Genomic DNA, 24,543 nt, shown 5'->3' with positions numbered 1-24,543 from the left:
AAATTGCTAGAATACAGGTTACATTATTTGAATGAAGGATTATCGTATTGATGTTTACTGTTATTAAACGTGTCTACTACCAAAACTTATTATTACATTAATTTTATATGCTAAAATTTTAACAATAATATTGGGAATATTTAAACATGAATTAATCAGGAATTAAACTTTTTTTCTGGGTGGTAAATCAAGCGTACTGGGCGATTCAGAGCCCTGTCCGTCACTACAAACTGTTCACATTCTACACGCTGTCATTTAAACACCGAGAGGTCACTTGTTCGCTCCCCACAGTGGGGAACGTTCTGTCTTCATCTCCCCAAAAGACACAAAGTATTGATGAAACCAGGAAACGGACTCGAGAGCCAGTCTTATAGAACTTCATACGATATATATGTATGGTCGGTAATTGAATAGAGACCGTCTTATAAAACGTCATACCATATATATATATATATATATATATATATATATATATATATATATATATATATATATATATATATATATATATATATATATATATATATATATATATATATATATATATATATATATATATATATATATATGTATTTAAACAAAAACGCTGTATCTATTTTTTGCCGAAGCTTTCGACCTCACGGTCTTCATCAGCGGCCATTTTTTTATTTCAAGATGTTTCAAATATGTACGGATATGACGTCGTGCATTTCCGGCGTCAACGTTGTTTTCGCGCCCTTTCATGTCTGTTTATTCTTGCACGTTGATGCCATATGGTCGGTATGTCCTTAGTTTTGCCTTCCATAATTGCTCAATGGTCTTGCGATATTCGTCCGACCCGTTTAGTTTTTCACGTCCCATTATTTGAAAATCGTCCATGGAGTGTCCGTCTTTGTAGAAATGTTCAGCTACCGGGTCACTGTGCTGTGTGCGAATACCCGACAGATTCAACAGATGTCGCTGGTACAGAGTTCCGCCGGTCTCTCCCACATACACGTACTTGCGACAGCGATGACAGTTGACCGCGTACACAACATTGGATGATTTGCAATCAACATTGTTTCTCACGCTGTACTTTCTGCCGCTGGGATCTGTGAAGTAGTCCGCCGTCATCATGTACGGGCAAATGGCGCACCTCTGCGCCCCACAGGGCCCGCTCATGTTGGGCTTCCGGAAGAACATCCTATTGTGTTTCTTGTGTACTAGGATGTCTTGCAGGTTGCAATCCCTTCTGGAGGCGACTAATGGGGGCTCAGGGAACACTTCCTTCATTCGATCAGACGTGTACAGCGTGTGTAGGTGTCTGCGGATGATACGGTCGATGTTTGGTAGTGCGCGCGAAAACGTAATCACGAGCGGAATCCTTGTATTACGTTCCGAGTTTTTCTTTTCTCTCTTTTTATTGTCGACCTTTATTAATTCGGTCTCTACAAACTCTCCGTCATATCCACGGTTTACGAGCTGTGCTTTCACCGCCTGTCTGTGCTTCCGGTAGGCAACCTCCTCTGAACAAATTCTTTTCGCACGCACACCCAGACCATATGGTATCGCTTTTTTGTAGACTCCGGGTGCGAAGAATCCCTGTGTAGGTACAGATGTTTATCAGTAGGTTAAGTATATAAGTCGGTTTGAAGGCGCCCGTTTTGTATTGATGTCACCGTGTCCAGGAACTCGAGTTTTTCCGAAGAATAGCGGAGCTCAAGTTTAATGCGAGGATTGATTTCACTTCCTTGTGTGTGGAAAGCTTTAAGTGCCTCGATACCATGCGTCCATAAGCCCCACACATCATCCACAAACCGGAAGTATGCGAGCGTTTGCTTTTCTGACCGCCGGAACAGTTCCTCTTCCCAAGCGACCATGTAGGTTGATGCATAGTTTAGTCCGAGGCGTGAGCCAATTGCCGTCCCTTCCGTCTGTATAAAGTGTTCGTCGTTGAAGGAGAAGGTGCTGTTTTCCAACACAGTGTCCATCATCACGATGACGTCCTCTGTAGGAATTTCCGGGTTCGTTCGCCTGTTTAAAGCCTCTATAGCCGCAGCATGGGCCTCATATCTCGGGACACTCGGATACAGGGCCTTAACATCTAAACAGAAAATAAGCGTACCTTCCGGAAGAGGTTGTTTCACTTTTTGTATTTTGTTTAAAAAGTCCATAGCGTCTCTTACAAACGACGGAAGTGACGTCACATGGCTTCACAACTGGTCCTCAACAATTTCCGCCATTTTCTCTGTCGGGTGGCTTCTACCATTCACAATGGTGCGTAACGGCATTCCTGGCTTATGTAACTTCGGGTTCCCTTGAAGCTTACCGGAAGTGCCATCGTTCCCTGTCATGTATTGTCGGAGATCACTGTCTATGGAACCTCTTTTGTACAGGTTGTCTACCACCTTTTTTACCTTGTTTTGCACTGATTTTGTTTTGTCGTCGGTAACTTCCGCATATGTGTCGCTATCGGAAATTACCCCTTTTAATTTTTGTATGTAATCTGTGCTATCCATTACGACTATACCAGAACCTTTATCAGCAGGCCGAATGACAATTTTATCGTCGTTAAGAAGTTCTTTCAGAGCGTATTCTTCAGATTTACTCATATTGAGCTTAAACCTTCTTTTGAGACCCTTGATGATGTCATCCTTTACAGCCTGGATATACGCATCCAACCATTTATCGCGGCCTGCTTTTGGAGTCCATGTTGACGGCGTCTTCTTCCTGTACGGTTTCTCTTGATTAGGATGTCCGTCTCTCTCTTCAGAGTAGAAATATTCTCTGAGACGCATGCGACGTTCCCATGCAGTGAGGTCCGTCAACAACTTGCCTTTATCAACGACTCTTCTTGTTGGAACAAATTTCAATCCCTTAGATAGAACTCTTATTTGTGATATATATATATATTAGGGATGCAAGAGGTTACACAAATGATTAACCGGTTAACCTTTTTCCGTAACCGGTTATTAACCGGTTAATCGAAACGCCTAAAGTAGTTAAAATCATTTAGAGTACGTAAAATATGTCATACCGCTCTGTAGAAACAAAAGTAATTTCAAATTTGAAATCGCTTGCGTTGATAACAATCCAGTTTCGTAATAAAATGAATTATAAAAAATATTTTCATAATTTTGTAAACATATGCTGCATATTTTATTTAGTTTTCCTGCGTAAATGCATAAGAGTAAAAAATTAAAGAACTACACAATGTTCATTTTCACGTGTTATTAACTTATTTTTGGTTTTGCCGCTTATATTACCTTCGCGCCGTATCGCTCACAAAAAGGGTGTGTTTCTTTGTTCATTTTGTTATTATTTTTGAAACTCAAATTGGCTTTTCATAGAAATGGTTTTCCCTTTCAATTTGATGTAAAGTGGGTCATATGTCGTCAACGAATCCGCATCTATTTTTATTCGCTAATTGCATATTTTGTTGCTTGCATTTTAGCGTTTATAGCTGAAGTAGTATCGTTTGATTTTCATTATACAATAAAAAAATGTGCGTAAAATAAAGGACTCACATACAATTAATTTTGAACGAAATGTAAGTTGAATATTTAATATAATCAGTACATTTATGTAATACCGAAGTAACTAAGTATTATGATCTCAAAACTGATAGTTACGTATGTTTGTCGACGTACCATAGCGCGCACATTTTACGCAATTACACAAATACTAAATTTAACGGGTTTATTAATTTTTAATATTTTTCATTGATGTTTAATTATTTAAATAGTTAATGATTTGCTTTCTCAAATAGAACTTGCATCGGACGGTAATGGTGGAATCATTGGACGTAAATTATCATAATGATATTAATTTTTCATAAAGAAAAACGACTTTAACTCGTCAAGATTTGAACTACGAATTCAATTCGGGATAAAATTGTAACTCATAAACACGGTATTTTCGCGAGCAATCAGTGTTGGATATTGGTTAACAAAACATCAAAATAAGCCGTCCAATGTCTCAACTGTTTTTTTTATCGCGAGTTCAATAAACGTGTCAATTACGTCTTCGTTATAAGCTCCCACTCACCGCAGTTCGCTAGTTAAATGTTAGCGAGTCAAAAGACCAGTAGTGTCAGTTATCAAACCGTACCCCTTATTTGTAATCACAAAGGTATTGATAAATTGCTTGATTACTTTGACTGTTGACACGTTATTTATTACAGTTGATGGTGCGTCATGTTGTTTTAACTGGTCGCCCGCGCAAGTTGGCAGTGTGTCACGCGAAAAATGTAAAATCGTACGAAATATTCACTGAAAAAAACATAATCATATATTTTTTCCAGGTCAACCTTTTCCCTAAAATGTAATCGGCTAACTGGACGTTTCGGTAGGTTAACCGGTTAACCTCTTGCATCCCTAATATATATATATATATATATATATATATATATATATATATATATATATATATATATATATATATATATATATATATATATATACTCTATATATATATACAATATATATATATATACTCTATTCAATTACCGACCATACATATATATTGTATGAAGTTCTATAAGGCACACTCTATTCAATAGAGTCCGTCTTATAGAACTTCATACGACATATATGTATGGTCGGTAATTGAATACAGCCCGTCTTATAGAACTTCATACGATATATATGTATGGTCGGTAATTGAATAGAGCCCGTCTTATAGAACTTCATACGATATATATGTATGGTCGGTAATTGAAAAGAGCCCGTCTTATAAAACGTCATACGATATATATGTATGGTCGGTAATTGAATAGAGCCCGTCTTATAGAACTTCATACGGTATATATGTATGGTCGGTAATTGAATAGAGCCCGTCTTATAGAACTTCATACGGTATATATGTATGGTCGGTAATTGAATAGAGCCCGTCTTATAGAACTTCATACAATATATATGTATGGTCGGTAATTGAATAGAGCCCGTGTAATAGAACTTTATACGGTATATATTAATGGTCGGTAATTGAATAGAGCCCGTCTTATAGAACTTCATACGGTATATATGTATGGTCGGTAATTGAATTGAGCCCGTCTTATAGAACTTCATACGGTATATATGTATGGTCGGTAATTGAATAGAGCCCGTCTTATAGAACTTCTTACGGTATATATTTTAGCAGCGTTCAGGGAAAACCGGCCTTAATGCATGACCATTAAGTGTATCCCATATTAGCCTGTGGAATTCCCTAGATGCTCGCTAAGTCTTTTATTTCCTTCAAACAAATCATGCCATGCAATCAGAAAGCGTCATCCAAGATAAGCCTGTGCGTACTGTACAGGCTAATCTGGGACAACACTTTTAGTTTACGCACAAACATTAAGCCCAGTTTTTTCCGTTCGGGTTTCATATTAAGTTACGGTGCGATTTTGGACGGAGTACAATAACAAGGTCTCGACCTCTCTAATAACTTACTTTCAATAATTGGTTTCAATTCCCGACAATAATTTACTTTTTACTTTTTTAAAGGATATTATTTTGTATTAATGTGAAATAACAGTGAGCATAAATTCAAGACTTCACTGTAATTTTCCGGTACAAAATTTGATAAGAAATTACCACGACAACTTTTGAAACCTTGAAATTTCTTAATTTTAATAATAAATATGCCCTCAATCATTTTGCTGGTTCGTTTAGATGGGACAAATTTTACAAGTCCGTTATGACGAATCTTTGGATTACACAAAGCTTTTGAATTAAAACACTGAATTTAGTCGTATGCCAGCTTTTCCGCTCCCCTTAAGAAATCGGTGCATGCCTTGTAATTAAGACAGATTCGACATGTTTCTGTTCAGACATGTCACTGGTTTCGAGCATCAAATATTTCACTGGTTACGATCATGTCTCCGATCAACACATTTGTCCTTCTAATAAAAACTACAGCATGCGATGACGTCATTTTGATCCATTATTATTTTCTTACACTTATTTGTTGTCGTTTCAACAAGTACAACACGTACGGATGTAGTCAACATTATTGAGATTCGTTATAGGTAATTGACTGCGAATACTATATATAAACACGCTCACAATTATTAAATTTACGACAAGCTCGAAGCAGTTTTCGATCAGCAAAAAGGATATAACTGATGCGATTACTTTAATATGTCAGTATGTAGGATTGGTCTCAATTGATTGAGCGAACTATGCAAACACTAAACTGAATTACGAATAAAGGTATTTTAATTTTCTGCGCAAAAATGCAATTAATGGAGACAATAGTGACATGTTTATTATAACAAATTTCACATTGCTATAAAAATATATTTCCTATAGAAGTGCAATAAAAAGTTTTTCACAATCACAACTCAAACATTTTCTTCTTTATCGCGATTTTCTTAATTAAACAAAAAACTTTGTTTTGGTGAAGTATCCGCTTCGACCATGCGCAGTTAGCTGACTTATTATATTTCAGCAGCCAGTCAGTCCTTTCCAATACCAGAAGTTACTCGCTTTTGGTTTCCGGCCCAGTACCCTCTTGCTGGACCCGGACTGCGTGTATGATGCCACCTGCCACCGCGCCTGTTGTATGCATGCACCGCGATCCCGGAAGGAGAGCCCACAGAAACCGGACGCACCTAGCGGGATCGCGGCACGGGGCGCTGTTTATCCTCAGATGTGAGTATCACGTGTCATAAGTAAATGATTGATGTTCGCTATTAATTTTTCACACGGTATTCTTTTGGGTGTTTGTTTATCGTTTGTTCGCTCTCAGGTGCCAGCCTGTATGCTTAGATTACTTTTCTATCCATCGGGCGCTATATAGGAAATACTTAGTAGCACTGCACAATAACAATCTTCCCTTTTTCCCATCACCGATGAAATTTTACAATGCTCGTTCTGGGAATTCTAGGCTTAATGCATTTGCCTTAAGTGTCATTCCAGATTTACCTGTACAGTTCGCACAGGCTAAGCAGTGAAACCGCTTTCCGCCTTACCTGGATTTTCGTGAAGATGACGCTTTCTATTACACAAATTTCCATTAAAGCGGATTGGATTTGCTAAACACAAAAAACAACAACAACCGAAAAATTCTAAACCGTTATACAGGCCAATTAACATATATTCTATAAAATTTATATTTAATGAAATTTTTGAAAATAAAATTAACAATTTTATGTATACTCGTCAAACAAATTAGATGCAATGCTTGAATTAAATCAGTTCCGAATGAATAGCAAATGTTCAGATGGTAATTACCTTAAACACGCGTTATTATATGAAAAATGGCGACCCCTGTCAACGATGACGCCTTGTTATTTCAATAATAATTCATGATAAACTCGTGTTAAAAGTCGTTTTTTGAACACTCTGTTTTATCTGCATCGATTTTGTACTCAAAACACGAGTTTCACGTGCATGATAATGTTTTGAAAGCTGAGCGCACGAGCTAATTGTGACATTTTTTTTAAGTATCTTTACCTATTAAAGGAAATGCATAAGATTATTTTTCACTTACAACACAAGTATTTGAAATTAACGCAGTGTTTTTTGTCACGCGTTTCCATGTAATATGTTTGCCTCATTTTTGATAAATGCGCAGTGACAACATCGATTGGATCGCCCCAAGTCTGCACATGCGCAGTGACAACATCGACCGGATCGCCCCAAGTCTGCACATGCATGGTGACAACATCGACCGAATCGCCCCAAGTCTGCATATGCGCAGTGACAACATTGACCGGATCGCCCCGAGTCTGCACCTGCGCAGTGACACACCACCCAGTATTCCGAACGCCGCAGTTTTCAGTTTCATGAACAACGCAAACGTGTCCCAGTCGAAGATAAAAAATGGTTAAGACTCCACTTTCACGATCGCATCTTTTAACATTATATGTCCAGTTTTTGATAATGTTCTCAACCAACGTAACTTATTTAGTCCTGTAATGTTGGTGAAAAAAATAAAGAATTTAAGTTGTATCTACCAGCTACTGATGATACTTTAAGTGATGCTCGATTGGTCAATTTAGACTGCACCCGAGTATTATTCCCGCCTTAAATCCGACGTCGTAAAACGCGCTACGGAATACTAAATAAAATTATCTTTGAAGAAAAACTCAATATGCCTTTAAGGCAGGAGTATCGATAATATAATGGCTGTTTTTCAGAATATTGACATAAATATGAACATCATTAATATTTAAAATATAGCGGACAACGATCAATTTAGCGTTCGAATTCCCGTGTGCGAGTTACTATATTCACCGTATCCGGGGTTCATTTAAGTATACTTAAGCGTACCCGGGGTACAGTTAAGTAGTACCCGAGCATAAGTGACACAAATCATAAAATGTATTAAAATTGCAAAGACGCACCTTGATAAAATTATATCCTTCATAACGAGTAAATAATAATTGTATAATTATAAACTACATAAGTACTAGCCACGGATCGTATATTGACAGGAGTTGAATCGAGTATTTGACCCTTACTGTAGTAAATTAAATTGTATGCAAAAACTAACCATCCGAGTTTATTGGTTTAAACGTTATCTTGTTGCTTATTAATTCTTCTTTAAAAAATATAACTTTTAGTATATTTCCGTTGTTATTTATGGATTTATAGCGCGTTAAACACAAAAAATAAACATTTATGTTTTACCCCCGCGCGTTTAACCGTGTCGTAACTTAGTCACGTGACTGGTAGCTATCGATTAGAGCACATCGAAGCGCCGAGGTTATACATTTGGATGAACCCATATATCATTAGAAAGCCTACGTTTCGTAACTTTCAGATATATATAAATATATATATAAAGTGTTTTTTTCTGATTTGGGCAGCGAGTTATAACTTTAACTTTTGCAAATATCATACCGTTTTAGAATCTAGATTTACGGTTAACATGTTCGTTCTTTATACCGATTTGAAGCGTTTATAATTGGAGATCAGTTTTTAAAACTACATCTTGCTTAGAAGAATAGAATTCTGTATATGAGAAAAAAGGGTTTAAAAATGAAAGTAAATAAAGAATAAAGGCGTACGCTCCGAACGTTTGGAGTTTTATCATCTAGGTTGACATGTTCGTACTTTATACCGATTTGTAGCGTTTATAATTGGAGTTCAGTTTTTAAAACAACATCTTGCTTAGAAGAATACAATTTTGTATATGATAGAAAAAAGGTATAAAAATGAAAGTAAATAAGGAATGAAGGCGTACGAAAGTAGTGCGCGATCCTAACGCACCGAACGTTTGGAGTTTAATAATCTAGGTTGACATGTTCGTACTTTATACCGATTTGTAGCGTTTATAATTGGAGTTCAGTTTTTAAAACAACATCTTGCTTAGATGAATAGAATTCTGTATACGATAGAAAAAAGGATTTAAAAATGAAAGTAAATAAGGAATGAAGGCGTATGAAAGTAGCCCGCGATCCTAACGCTCCGAACGTTTGGAGTTTTATAATCTAGGTTGACATGCTCTTACTTTATACCGATTTGTAGCGTTTTTATGTAGAGTTCAGTTTTAAAAATTTCATCTTGCGTAAGAGAAAAGAATTCTGTATACGATAGAAATAACTGCAATAACCACTGTTGCTAATGCTAGTATTACTTCTAATAATAATTATGAGGAAAAATAAATTAAGAATGCTTCTACTACAGCAACCAGCATATCCAGTAATACTACTATTACTGCATCTACCGCTATTGCTGCTGTTGCTGCTATGACTACTACCCCTACTACAACCACTACTTATAAAATCACGAACAGGTGCAGTACCTAATACAGACTCAACTCAACGTTCCGGTGCGAAGTATCCAGTTCGATCCCCACGATATCCGGTCATCGCGACCAGGTGTTGAATCCCGCTGGGTCGTCAAATATCGTAATACAGCGGATGTGTCAAAAGCTATTCAGTCGGGACTTCTGGTGGACAAGGACCGGCTGGTGTTTTACCAGCACAATGACGTCACTACACGCGAAACCGCGGCCTATAGAAACTACATGGAGGTTGTTAACGCCCATGCCGTGATAGCGGCGTCTGCTGATAACGTAGTGCGCGGGAAACTTAAACGCGCAGTTTCCAGCGGTCGATGTTACTCAAGACGTTTAAGATATTATGAAGCTAACTAAATGGAAGTGACTTTTTGAAACTATGTGACTATGTGGTTATGTTAATTAAGGTTGTTTGGGATATGTACACTGGCATGTATCAACAGTGATTCGATTAGTACACAGTCAAGTGGAATGCATACATAAACGCCATTTAAATTCAAACATCCACATTCATTTATGACAAATATACGCTTCCCTTTTGTTGTCGAAGTTTTTGTTTGTTTTGAATACTTAGGAATATAATACATGTATTGATAATACTAACTTTTAGCATATTAAATCATTTCCCACTTCAAACACAAAGTTATAACATGTATACATTAAACATATTTAGAACAAATATTTATCAGCTTTGTTGTCAAGACATTTTAGTTTAAAGCCCTCCCCGTCTGACAAATTGTGTGGACAAATTTGTGGACGGACCTTCGAACTGACAGACAGACATGATGATGGACAGAGGGTTAGCGTACGGCCACCTATATCAGAACACATCTCTGAACACACAGTCGTGTGTTGTTTTTTTTGGATCCATACAAACAAAACAATTTATTTGATTTTGTAACAATACATACAATAAACAAATATGACATGACACACATATAATATTTATACTATAAAACAGCATGTTTAATATATCTGCAAAACACGATTTTGGTACCAAATATATATTTATAACTTATTATGTACCATAATATCTTTCCTTTTGGTATACATACCAATTTTGTTTACACCCTATACAAATAACAATATATGATTTAAGAGCCTGAGAAAGTATCGCCCCTGATTAGCCTTTGCAGACTGCACATGATAATCTGGTACTACACTTTACGCACATGCATAAAGCCCAGTTTTTCACAGAGCCAGGCTCAAATAAACAATTCAAACTTTTTCTCAACATTGTTTCATTCATAAAATCTTACATTAAAACAAACACAAATAATAACAGTCACACTGATAAGGAAAGAACTCTAGCTGTGGTTATTTGATACAAGTAAAACTCTTTGGTTGCTCACTTGTAAAGATCCCCACATAAAAAGAGATTGCCAAGCAATATTGTCCCCTACCGGTGAAACTCCACCATTGTCAGTATGTTTTATATTTGTTGCCATAGCAACCAGAATTCTCGACGGAGGAACACAATGAAATGACATGCATAGTCTCCATATTGCCATCTATCCATGTTGCAAGTTTCATGACAAAATATGAAGAACTTATAAAGTTATCGCAGGATTCAGAAAAGTGTGACGGACTGACAGATAGACTGACAGACAGACTGACAGATGGAGCGCAAACCATAAGTCCCCTCCAGTTTCACCGGTAGGGGACAAAAAGCAATAGATACAAAACACTTGGAGATGTTGAGTTTTGCAATTCATTAAGAAAGCAAGTGACAGCAGTAAAGTTTTCCTCATAATTTTTTTTTAGAACCAAACACTTGTTGGGAATTATGATTTATGCAATTCATTATTAAAGTAAGTTATCGCAAATATTTTACCGAATGAAGATAGTGGGCGTTCTTTACAAATTGATACAGGAAAGTTGACTTATTTACCTAATTAAAAGAAAAAGTAGATTGATAAATATCTGATTGATCAATTAATTTAAAATAGCACACCAAGCTATAACCTAGAGAAAAATAAATGGTTGAATATAAGCATTATATAGCACAGGGCTAGAATTGTTTTTATTATGTAAAAATACTGAATAGGGGCAAGGTTTAGCATTTGATAATATCTACTGTTATCACTCATAACAAAATAATTGTTCAGACAAAAAAATGTACGTGTGTTTCGATTCCTTGAAATGCTCAATTAAAATGTCACTGTGGGCATTATTTGGGTTTACGGACATAATGAGATATTACAACAAAGCCAAACATACTATATTCTAAATGAATGTTACTAGCTTGATTTGTAAATAGCAGAAACATTAAAATGTAATCAACCGTTAAGGTATAAAAACTAGCCTTGCTCTGTCAGTAAAGGCGTAATAATGTGTGTGTATAGCGTCGTCCCGGACTAGCCTACGCATTCCGCACAGGTTAACGAGGGACGACACTTTCCCCAAGACAGGATTTTGATAAGAGACTTCCTTAAAAAATTCACATAAATGGGATTATTGGGCTACATGCAAGTGCATGAAGTGTTGGCCCAAATTATCCTTGTCATAACAGGGATGAAACTTTCCGCTTTGATGATTTTTTTTATTTAAACACAAATCCAATCTGTGCAGAAAGCATCTTTCCTGATAAGCCTGTGCAGTCCTGGGACGACACTAAACACACAATGCATTAAGCCTGTGCAGTCCTGGGACAACACTTATCACACTATGCATTAAGCCTGTGCAGTCCTGGGACGACACTTATCGCACCATGCATTAAGCCTGTGCAGTCCTGTGACGACACTTATCGCACCATGCATAAAGCCTGTGCAGTCCTGGGACGACACTTATCGCACCATGCATTAAGCCTGTGCAGTCCTGGGACGACACTTATCACACCATGCATTAAGCCTGTGCAGTCCTGTGATGACACCTATCGCACCATGCATTAAGCCTGTGCAGTCCTGGGACGACACTAAACACACAATGCATTAAGCCTGTGCAGTCCTGGGACGACACTAAACACACAATGCGTTAAGCCTGTGCAGTCCTGTGACGACACTTATCGCACCATGCATTAAGCCCGGTTTTCCCAGAGCCATGCTCAATTTAATTGATTTGTTGACACAGTAGCTTTCATTGCAACTACCCTCAGCTAAGTAGCGGCCCATCTGTATACGTGTATGTTATTCAAATATTTTGTTCATATACCGGCATCTAATATTATTTTATTTACCTTAATATTTTGTTGATTAATGTGGTTTCAAATTTCTTTTTCAGGATCACTCATTTTTAAATGTGTATCTTTTAATATTCAAGATTAAGGTATTGCTAGGGATGAACATTGAACCAAATTTGATAGCCCTAGGCCCAATGGTTATGGACGATAAGATTTGTTAAGTTTTCACAAAATAGACCCAATATAAGCATATGTTTAATATTGAGACCCCCGGGGCAGGGTCAAATTTGATCCCATGGGCATAATTTGAACAAATTTGGTAGGGACTATTAGATGTCTTTACATACCAAATTTGAGAGCCCTAAGCCCAATGGTTATGGACGAAAGATTTGAAAATTTTCACAAAATAGGCCTTATATAAGCAAATTTTCAATTTTGTGACCCCCGCGCCAGGGTCAAATTTAACCTCAGGGGCATAATTTGAACAAATTTGAAAGAGGTTCACCCCAGGAACATTCCTGAGAAATTTTATCAGAATTGGACCAATAGTTTAGGAGTAGATGTTTAAAGGAAAAGTGAACGCACGGACGCACGCATGACGGACACAGGACCATGACATAAGCCCCTCGGAGCTTTTGCCAGTGGAGCTAAAAGACAAATTTTAATTTAACAAAAACACCGACATAATCGTTATTCCTACCTGGGCTTGAACCCCTTACCTTTAGATTAAAACAGACTGTCACTGTAAGAGCTTGTTCATCCGAACTTTTACAAAAAATAAAACATTGTATTCATAACATAAAGAAACAGAAGTTCTTCAAATAATCAAAATGCTTTGCCGTGTTACTTTTTCTTGTTTTATCAATTTATTATAATTATTTCTCATACACGCATATGTTTGTTCATTATGATCATGTGTCAATTGTGTTATTTCGCTATCTGATTTACAGTGTACTTGTAAATATGTTTCAACCTATACCACAAAGTTGTAAAAGTCCCTTTAAATACAAAATCGCTATACATGAAGTACGATTAGCCTATATTGAACATTATTAAGCCCATTATTTCACCCGGAAGTGATCATATGGTCCTATACAAACTGCCAGTCAATTTATACAGATGTTGTGTTGTAAGAAGTCAGTTCGACATATTATGCTTATCTTTCTGCAACTGGTGTCAATGTTTTGCTATCTTAAGTCTCCTCAAAGTTATATCTGACGGCTTTACGTGAGTTTATAAGATTGTGCATGTGTGTTTTGTCAATGAAAAATACATATTGGTACAGTCTGAAACACGGGCCATGTTCATTTTAAGTGGGTTATTAAAATGTATTAAAATATTAAAATATTTTTAGCTTGTGTGCTTACACTTGAAAATAAATAAGGCAGTTTATATTGATGTTATGTATTTGTGGGTAGGTTCCGGGTCATATACAAATAGCATAAAACCGTGTTAGAAAATGTATAATACAGCCTAAACAGACCTATTTGTTGAACAGTAATAATCCTTGTAATAAGATTTAAAAAAAAGATATTTGTAAGTTGTGGTAGCTGCCCTCTTTATTTTCAAGGTTGTTAACTTATTTACTTTTACCTGTATAGCAAGTTAACTATAGACAGTATTAAATCAAATATTAATAGAATTGAATGAGTATAGTTTTAAGAACGTTCCTACTGATTTAACATATTCATTTAATAACCATTATTAAGCGAGTTATTTCACCAATAGTACAATAAAAAGCATAAATTAAGCAGCATTAGGGTATTTATATACTGAAAGCTTACATCTTGGCATGACAGTGTTTTCCCATACATTTCTCATTTGTTTACTGTTATATTTTACATGTAGTTACATGAACAAACTTAAAAACAATGGAAATCCCACATGATTGATATAGACATTTCCAAGACCGTGTTTTAGTATTAATTATGTTAATGGTTCATGGTATGTCGTTGGAATTGCTCTGTGTCGTATAGGCAATTAGTCGCTTGTCTTAGGTAAGAGATAAGCGGGTGTAAGTACTGTTTTTTCGGATACCGCCTCCGGAGTTTCATTATTCCTATGGAGATTTTATACTTTGTATTGTTGTCAATGAATGATATAGTAAATTACGCATGAGATAAAAGTGTGCTGGAGGACTAACAGACGGAATGACAGTCAAAATAAAACAAAATGAGCTCCCCAGGTTCAATAGAGGAAAGTTATATATATAAGTGACAAGACAATCATTCGGGATTTAATTCGGGATTTAATTGGCAAAACATGTCGTTTATTGAGAGTTCAACATCAAACTTAGATCGGGAAATACATATCATCAACATAAACATATTTAATTATTTACATACAACTTGTATACATAGAAATGTTGGACAAAAACAACATAATCAGTATAATGATGTTTGTCTTATAAAACACAATTAAAGTACGCAAGATAATAGACAAATAAAACTCAGTGAGCCAGAACATATAAACATGTTAAAATAAATGCAACAGATGTACGGTTACAGCTAAGATACCATTTTAACCTTTAATATTGAAATCCTCTTAACAGATATCTCACGATGTTGAAGCTATTTACACAATTCAGACAGGGATAAACAATCATGAAATAATTTAGAAAGACCCTGATCAATATGAGGTACACAAGCGATTGCATGGGGCCTAGGGATACTTTCCATAGAGATATTATATTTGCTTTTTCAAAATGCTTATTTGGAGAAGATGAACATATAAAAGCATGATTTTAAAATTGCATTTCATACTGTATTTCGAATAAAGCACAATAGTTATATTGTTACCAAATACTTATATTTGTGTGTGGGAATTAACACATACAAGTTAACGAAGATTGTGTTTTTTTTTCTATGTATCAATTTGATAAACATTTGTCACACAATTTACAAACATCAAGCTATGTTTAGCTATTCAACAACAGAACACAAATGTTTCATGCATTCAATAAAAGAAAAATAATAACAACCCCAAGTTTAAGGAAATCTGGTCTTAAAACATTTTCTGAACTTAAACAGTGGGATATTTACACACAATATATGTGTTCGTCAGAGACACAGTATGCCCCCTATTGCGCCACTTTGATTTTTTTTTTACCTTTGACATTAAAGGTTGAACTTTTCCTTGAAAATCCATCACTCAAATTGTGCAACTTCATGAGAACGCCGCTTTGAATTAATATTTTTTTCATCTTTGACCTTGAAAGATGACCTTGACCTTGATGGATGACCTTGACCTTCCACCACTCACAATGTGCAGCTTCATTAGAAAGCCGCTTTGAATTATTTTTTTGACCTTTGACCTTGAAGTATGACCTTGACCTTGACCGATGACCTTGAACTTCCACCACTCACAATGTGCAGCATCATGGGAACGCCGCTTTGAATTAAAAAAAAATGACCTTTGACCTTGAAGGATATCCTTGACCTTCACTTTTTACCACTCAAAATGTTCAGCTCCATGAGATACACATGGATGCCAAATATCAAGTTGCTACCTACAATATTGAAAAAGTTATGGCCAATGTTTAAGTTATTGGACAGACGGACGGACAGACACCATATATTTGACATTTGACCTTGAAGGATGACCTTGACCTTCACCTTTCACCACTCAAAATGTGCAGCTCCATGAGATGCACATGCATGCCGAATATCAAGTTGCTATCTTCAATATTTAAAAAGTCATGGCCAATGTTAAAGTTTTTTTTCCGAACAAATGGACAGACTGACATACTGCGGACAGTTCAACTGCTATATGCCACCCTACCGGGAGCATAAAAATGACCCTAATGAAGGCACTGCACTGACAGCAAGTGTGGGATGTTCAACGTGAAAGGTCAAACGCACTGTTACAAAACTAAATGGAATGTAAAATTTTATTATCAGCGTATATACGCACATATATTTATTTAAGTGTTTATTCCAAAAAATCCTTTTAGACTTTAATGTATTTACGTGTTATGTTGAGATGTAAACACAATTATTAATTTACAAAGCAGACATCTTTGTTTTTATTGTTTGAGCAAATAATATTGCTCTCTATTATTACAAATAGAGACAATTGCAATTTTTTACAATTGTAAGCATATGATAACACTTTCCCTTACTGTGTAATTGACTATTTTTTCTGGTACTGTGAATTATTTTTAACAGTTTAATATATATATGAGCATTCACACAGGAAATGATTTTTTACAAAGGTTTTTACAAACTAAGGTAAACATTTAGTTTATCTTATACAAATGGCAACAATACAAGAATAATTTACGTTTAAAATACAATTGTTCTACAGTTGTTTTATGTATAAATGGCAAAATATACCTACACAATATATACAGTGATCAATAAATCTTGATTAAGTTACTCACTTATTAAAGAGGATACACTCTGGTCATCTTCATGTGCATAAACAAACATAAAGCATAATAAACTATTGTGTCCAAAAACAAAGTTTAACAATTGTGAGCATACACGTCTATGATCTAACAACATAAATTAACAATAATAATTTATGCCAATTTTCATAAAACTATTATTTATTTTTTTGTTTTCTTAATTCTCAGTTTCATTAAAAGCTTTCCCAAACATGCAAAAGTGATACTATATTAATTTTACAATCAATATCCATTTAAATCAACAAAGTGGTATTTACAGAATCAATAATTTTAGGTAGATTAAATATTTTTTCCTAGAATGTATTATTATTCCAATGAAATAGTATGCTACTAAACAAGATTCATGATCGAATACCGACCCCAATGAGCAAATTGACTAGTATTGTTTTCGGCAGGATAAATAGACAGAAAAAGCTGAAGCGTAAAAGTTATAAAACTTTGTGAACAATTGATTAAATAAGCTTATCTATATTATGGGTAAAAACAGAAAACTGAAACATATCTTAAAACATGAACGTACTCCTTTTTTTCAATTTTGTCAAAGTTACCAGCATCATTTAAACAGACTTGACAATCTTAGAATATCTATGATAAAATTGTTTTTCCCATACATTTACCATTATAAGGATCAAAATATGTAGTGAAAAATTCATTATACAGACAAAGACATTGGATATAAATGCAATATGTGTGCTTTAAAAAAACAACTTAACATGCTATATTTAACCAAAACTTTCAACATAAAGAGACTGACAGCATCATAATACCAATGAAACATTGGTCACATAAAAAATAAAACGTAAACTTTTCATTTTCTTTGAAAACAACTTGGCTGTTACACATACAAAATGTGGCTGTTGACATGACTTTCGGGCTTTCCACTTAAATTGTTGTGATGTGTCATTCTGCCATTTCAAACTGAACAAGGTCATTCATTTTCACTCGTCATAAAATTCAAAGAGTAAGTGCTGAACAAACCAGTAGGTACGTAGAGACAAGCACATCTAAAAACGTATTTATCTATGGACTTCTTAGGTTTGACAGGGGTCAATATGGTAACAACTGCTGCAACAGGCTCTGTTTCTGATTGGATGGTTTGATTTCGTCAAATGGCATCTGAAAACAAGAAATACTTGTTACTGTAAATGCCAGTATTTCATGTTATTTTTGATACCGATGGAAAAAAAACAAGAACAAGCACATGGCTTGATATTTCAAGGTTTTACAACTAATCTGATTTGAATCCATAGAGGAAATCATGGTCCTGAGACTATTTATAAAACAAGGGCTGTTTGTAAAACATGCATGCCCCCCATATGGGCTCTCAGTTGTAGTGACAGCCATTTTGTAAATATGTTTTTTGTCACTGTCACCTTGACCTTTGACCTAGTGACCTGAAAATCAATAGGGGTCATCTGCGAGTCATGATCAATGTACCTATGAAGTTTCATGATCGTAGCCATTAGCGTTCTTGAGTTACCATCCGGAAACCATTTTACTATTTCGGGTCACTGTGACCTTGACCTTTGATATAGTGACCTGAAAATCAATAGGGGTCATCTGCCAGCTATCATCAATCTACCTACGAAGTTTCATGATCCTAGGCATAAGCGCTCTTGAGTTAACATCCGGAAACCTTTTTACCATTTCGGGTCACTGTGACCTTGACCTTTGACCTAGTGACCTGAAAATCAATAGGGGTCATCTGCCAGTCATGATCAATGTAACTATGAAGTTTCATGATCCTAGGCCTAAGCGTTCTTGAGTTATCATCCGGAAACCATTTTACTATTTCGGGTCACCGTGACCTTGACCTTTGACCTAGTGATCTCAAAATCAATAGGGGTCATCTGCAAGTCATGATCAATGTATCTATGAAGTTTCATGATCCTAGGCCCAAGCGTTCTTGAGTTATCATCCGGAAACCACCTGGTGGACCGACCGACCGACAGACCGACATGTGCAAAGCAATATACCCCCTCTTCTTCGAAGGGGGGCATAATAATAATTGATAATACATATTTATTTTGAAGTATGACAATTTTATTACCAAACAATTTGGATTAGGATTTGATGAAGATACATTTTGCCATTGGACCCAAATATCTTTTGAGAAGTAGTAAAAAGGGTTTGCCACCATGCACAAACATTTTACTTTTGTCTCAAAATTCCACTTATGTAAAAGAAAAAACCCCAAAATACACAAGTAGTCAAGTTTACAGTTTGGCAAATATCTTTGTTTTAATCACACTAGAAGCAATACTTCTGAGTTTAGACTTGACATAAAAATTCAACAGCTGGAAGAACGTCTGGACGGACACAGGTAAATCTACATGCACCAGTCCTACACATCTGTGAACTTTGGGGCATGCTAAAAACATGCACACATCTTGAACACTCACCTAAGGTTTGCTCTGCATGATCTTTACAGACCGAGGGTCCTGCACCATGGATATACCAGAATCTTGAGATGATGAGTGCCACTGGTTCATGTGCTGTTATGATGTTCGTAGACGGAGGGTTCCACACCATAGAGATGCCAGTAACTCGAGATGATGACTGTTGCTGGTGCAAATGCTTCAAGAACAAGCTCAACGCTTTGATATCCGGGTTTCTGCAATTTAGTATGTCATGTGTCAATTAAGACAACTATTTTTAAGAATTAACTAGCATTTCATAAAAATTATCAAGTATAAAAATGCGGGTCCAACCATGGCAACACAATTAATACTCTCTCAAAAAGATATTAACTTAAAAACAAGAGGGCCATGATGGCCCTGAATCGCTCACCTGACTCATTTAGATCAGATGAAAACTATGACCTCTATTGTCTACACAATGTTTTTCTATGATTTGACCTAGTGACCTAGTTCCTGACTCTAGATGACCCAAATACAATCCCAATCCAGATTTCATCAAGATAAACATTCTGACCACAGTTCATAAATATTGGATGAAAACTGTGACCTCTATTGTCAACACAAGGTTTTTCTATTTATTTGACCTAGATTTTTACCCCAGATGACCCAAATACAATCCCACCCAGATTTCATCAAGAATTCTGACCAAATTTCATAAAGGTTGGATGAAAACTGTGATCTCTAATGTCTACACAAGGTTTTTCTATTATTTGACCTAGTGACCTAGTTTTTGACCCCAGATGACCCAAATAAAATCCCAACCCAGATTTCATCAAGATAAACATTCTGACCAAATTTCATAAAGATTGGATGAAAACTGTGACCTCTATTGTCTACAGAAGGTTGTTCTATTATTTGACCTAGTGACCTTGTTTTTGACCCCAGATGACCCAAATACAATCCCAAACCGGATTTCATCAAGATAAACATTTTGACCAAATTTCATCAAGATTGGATGCAAACTGTGACCTCTACTGTCTACACAAACAAATTGTTGACGGACGGACGCACAGACACACGCAGGCACGCACAACGGACGCCGGACATCACACGATCACATAAACTGTGTCACTTCATGACAGGTGACCTAAAAATATGTGTCGGAGATAAACATGAACAGTTGTGGTTAAAATCCCATAGAAACAAGGGCTGTTTGTAAAAACATGCATGCCCCCCTATATGGGCTATAAGTTGTAGTAGCAGCCATTGTGTGAATACGTTTTTTGTCACTGTGAATGGTGGTGGTGGTGGTGGTGGTGTAGTAGTAGTAGTAGTAGTAGTAGTAGTAGTAGTAGTAGTAGTAGTAGTAGTAGTAGTAGTAATAGTAGTTGTAGTAGTAGTAGTAGTAGTAGTAGTAGTAGTAGAAGTAGTAGTAGTAGTAGAAGTAGTAGTAGAAGAAGTAGTAGTAGTAGTAGTAGTGGTAGTAGTAGTAGTAGTAGTAGTAGTAGTGGTAAAAGTAGTAGTAGTAGTGGCAGTAGTAGTAGAAGTAGTAATAGTAGACGTGGTGGTGGTGGTGGTGGTGGTAGTAGTACTAGTAGTAGTAGTACTAGTAGTAGTAGTAGTAGTAGTAGTAGTAGTAGTAGTAGTAGTAGTGGTAGTAGTAGTAGAAGTAGTAGTAGTAGTAGTAGTAGTAGTAGTAGTAGTAGTAGTAGTAGTAGTAGTAGTAGTAGCAGTAGCAGTAGCAGTAGCAGCATTACAAGACCAATACTTAAGAATGATCAAATGGGAAAAGGTAACATAGCACCAGCAGTAAATATGGGGCTCATTTACAGGTCAGATTAGGAATCTCTGCTGTAAAATGAGATTTTGAATGAATTAAAGGGAGGCAAATCTGTAATAAAAAGAACATGCATAAACCGTAGTTGTTTCCCTTGTTTGAACCATGCTAAATCCTTACAAGTTTGGAAAGAATTGGATGAAAAATTTGGACTTTATTGCATAAACACCATTTTCTCAATTCAAGGGGAGGTAATTCTGTACTTCATGGACCAATAATGCTCATTTTTTGTAGGGTTTGTGTCCTCATTGATATAAAGACACTGTGCAAATTTGGAAAGGATCGGACAAAAAATGTGGAAGATTTTTGAAAGTTTTCACAAAATAGGCAAAAACGAATAAACATGCAAAGTTCAACGAGCTCCTGCGGCCATGTTTTTTGACGAATCAAATTTCTTTGAACAACTTTTTTAGGGGAGCCCTCAAAGGTCATCCCTGTGAAATTTTTTGAAAATCTGATAAGCGGTTTCTGACAAGAAGATTTTTTAAGGTTTTTACCATATATGGTCATGGCGGCCATCTTGGTTATGTGATCAAATTTTTTTTAACAATTCTTTTGTCCCATGACCTAGGGATGCTCCACATGAAATTTAGTTGAAATTGGCTCAATGGTTTAGTAGAAGAAGATGTTTACAAATTTGTATACGGACGGACGGACGGACGGACGGACGGACGCCGGACGCTGAGTGATCACAATAGCTCACCTCGAGCTATCGCTCAGGTGAGCTAAAAACTAGAGCTTTGTCACAGATGTGACGAACACCCCCACCTGAAGAGCGGATGAAAATAACTTGAAATAGGGAACACCAGAGCGGATGAAAATAACTTGAAATAGGGAACACCATGCTGAATGTGTAAAACGCACCCATGACCCCGTGATCTAGTTTTTTGCACGGCATGGCCCATGTTCGAATATGGCCTAGAGATCATCTAAATAAAACTTCTGCCCAAGTTTATTTAAGAGGGGATGATAAGTGCTTAAAATGGAGAGCGGAGACCAAACTGAATGTTTAAAACGCATTATGTGACCCCATGACCTAGTGTTTGGACCGGCATGATCCATGTTTGATCATGGCCTAGAGATCATCTATATAAAACGTCTGACCAAGTGTGGTGAAGAGCGGATGATAAGTAATCGAAATAGAGAGCGGACTCCAAACTGAATGTTTAAAACGCACTTATTTACCCCGTGACCTTGTTTTTCGCCCGCATGGCCCATGTTCAAACTTGGCCTAGAGATCATCTAGATACAACTTCTGACCAAGTTTGGTGAAGATTGGATGACAACAACTTGTATGAGAGAGAGGACACTTAATACTGACCGACCGACAGACAAACAGACAGACAAACAGACAGACAGACCGACAAGTTCACTCCTGTTTACCCCCCTAAACTAAAAGGTTTGAACATCACGGATCCCTCTTTGTAATTAAATGTTAGTTTAAGAACCATATTAACAGTTGATATGGAACCTGATTTTGTAAAGAGTGAAAGAGTCAGATATGTTGGTACCTGCTTGTTTGCTGTTGTTGTTGTTGTTGTGGTTTTGAGTTTTAATATAACTTAAATTTAAAATGCAAATTTGAGGGTTTAGCTTGAAACTTTTGCATGTTCTTAACATTTCTTTATAAGATACAGTAGTTTGTGGCTGAACCCTTAAACTTAGATTAGATAAACTGGTCAATTAATTGAAGAGCAGAAACCCCAGTTTGTAGTGGGTTTTACCTATTGGGTATTTGTGAAAGCTTTATTGCATCAAAAGGTTTAGGCTATTACAACTGGGTCTCCTGAATGCTTTGCCATAGTGGCCCCTTTTGCAATGGCAAGGTGACTTACCTATTGAGATGCAGAGTTTGATAATGTGAACATCGCTCACTGGGCTTGAACTTGTGAGTAGAAGACCTCTGTGAACAGATAGAAAGACCTTAGGGCATCCCAGGAATGTGTCCCTGTAAACCAAATAATTCAATGCATTCTAAAATGGCATCAGTTATAATAGAAGTCAATCAATGTTGTTTGAGTAAAAAAATATTTAAGAAATAAATTATGTTTGAAGGATCTTGATACAAATGGGATATAAACTAAACACTTGATACAAACATAACCTTCTATATATTGTACACTTGATACAAACATTTTGTGCCCCTCTGGAACCAATATTTATTAAGTTACGTGCAACACTGAAAAGGTGGGACGGACATAAGGAAGGATGAAAGGAAGGACGGGGAGAATTACAGACAAGGACACATGTGTATGCCCCCCCACTGAGCCCTTTCAAGGCAATACAAATGGCGGCTATTATAAATATTTAACACTTACAAAAATGATTTGTTTAAGTTAGCAGCCATGATAGAGTTATATTAATATTAAACATACCCAAACTGTTTAAATTGAAATTTGGAGTGAAACACTGCACATTATAAATGATTAATTACATTACCAACCTACCTTATTGACGAGGTTATCTTGACCCCTGGCCAAGAAAGTATGGAGCCCCAGGTTCAGTGTGGCTCCTCCCTGTTGTTCAGCTAGGTACCGATCTATGATTGCATGGATTCCTGTAGGAACAGGCTGCATTTTATTTACTATGTGTGATCAATTTAAAAGCACATAATTCCCATTTGATGCTAGGAACTTTTCAGGCACATACAATACTGAGGTTAAGTGAACTATATGAGCCTCATTCTGGGAAAATAGGGCTTAATGTATGTGCAGTCTGCACAGGCTAATCTGGGATGACATTTTAATAGGACTAAATGTATGTGCAGTCTGCACAGGCTAATCTGGGATGACACTTTAATAGGACTTAATGTATGTGCAGTCTGCACGGGCTAATATGAGATGACACTTTAATAGGACTTAATGTATGTGCAGTCTGCACAGGCTAATCTGAGATGACACTTTAATAGGACTTAATGTATGTGCAGTCTGCACGGGCTAATATGAGATGACACTTTAATAGGACTTAATGTATGTGCAGTGTGCACAGGCTAATCTGGGATGACACTTTAATAGGACTTAATTTATGTGCAATCTGCACAGGCTAGTCTGGGATGACACTTTAAGCACATACATGAAGCCCCATATCCCAGAACACCGCTAAGATACTACTTATTGCTCTTGCTGCT

General features: G+C 36.4%; 3 protein-coding genes across 3 annotated transcripts in view; 1 reads left to right on the top strand and 2 right to left on the bottom strand.

Annotated features, from left to right (window-relative positions):
* The window catches only part of LOC127876698 (uncharacterized), a 238,369-nt gene that overhangs the window by 161,420 nt on the left and 52,406 nt on the right, over positions 1-24,543 (bottom strand). The window lies entirely within an intron of this gene.
* Positions 6,084-8,441, top strand: LOC127867176 (uncharacterized). Its single transcript, XM_052408252.1, has 3 exons — positions 6,084-6,089; positions 6,394-6,596; positions 7,522-8,441. Exons 1-3 carry the CDS (start codon positions 6,084-6,086, stop codon positions 7,775-7,777), a joined length of 465 nt encoding a protein of 154 aa, XP_052264212.1. The 3' UTR covers positions 7,778-8,441.
* LOC127876776 (uncharacterized) lies at positions 15,036-24,370 on the bottom strand. Its single transcript, XM_052422254.1, has 4 exons — positions 23,864-24,370; positions 23,252-23,319; positions 19,622-19,833; positions 15,036-18,335 (listed from the first exon to the last, which is right to left on the bottom strand). Exons 1-4 carry the CDS (start codon positions 23,990-23,992, stop codon positions 18,325-18,327), a joined length of 420 nt encoding a protein of 139 aa, XP_052278214.1. The 5' UTR covers positions 23,993-24,370; the 3' UTR covers positions 15,036-18,324.

Source organism: Dreissena polymorpha, chromosome 1 (assembly GCF_020536995.1).
Source record: "Dreissena polymorpha isolate Duluth1 chromosome 1, UMN_Dpol_1.0, whole genome shotgun sequence".
NCBI lineage: Eukaryota > Metazoa > Mollusca > Bivalvia > Myida > Dreissenidae > Dreissena > Dreissena polymorpha.
The sequence above is the reverse complement of the archived record's forward strand: the minus strand, read 5'-3'. Positions and strand labels throughout refer to the sequence as shown.

Excerpts from the sequence above, each read along its gene's own strand:
- LOC127867176 (XM_052408252.1), top strand. Across the intron at positions 6,597-7,521 it reads GGCGCTGTTTATCCTCAGAT|TGACAACATCGATTGGATCG; the intron begins GTGAGTATCACG and ends ATAAATGCGCAG.
- LOC127876776 (XM_052422254.1), bottom strand. The coding sequence starts at position 23,992 with ATGCAGCCTGTTCCTACAGGAATCCATGCAATCATAGATCGGTACCTA. Across the intron at positions 23,320-23,863 it reads AAGATAACCTCGTCAATAAG|AGGTCTTCTACTCACAAGTT; the intron begins GTAGGTTGGTAA and ends ATCTGTTCACAG. Across the intron at positions 19,834-23,251 it reads CAAACTCTGCATCTCAATAG|AAACCCGGATATCAAAGCGT; the intron begins GTAAGTCACCTT and ends ACTAAATTGCAG.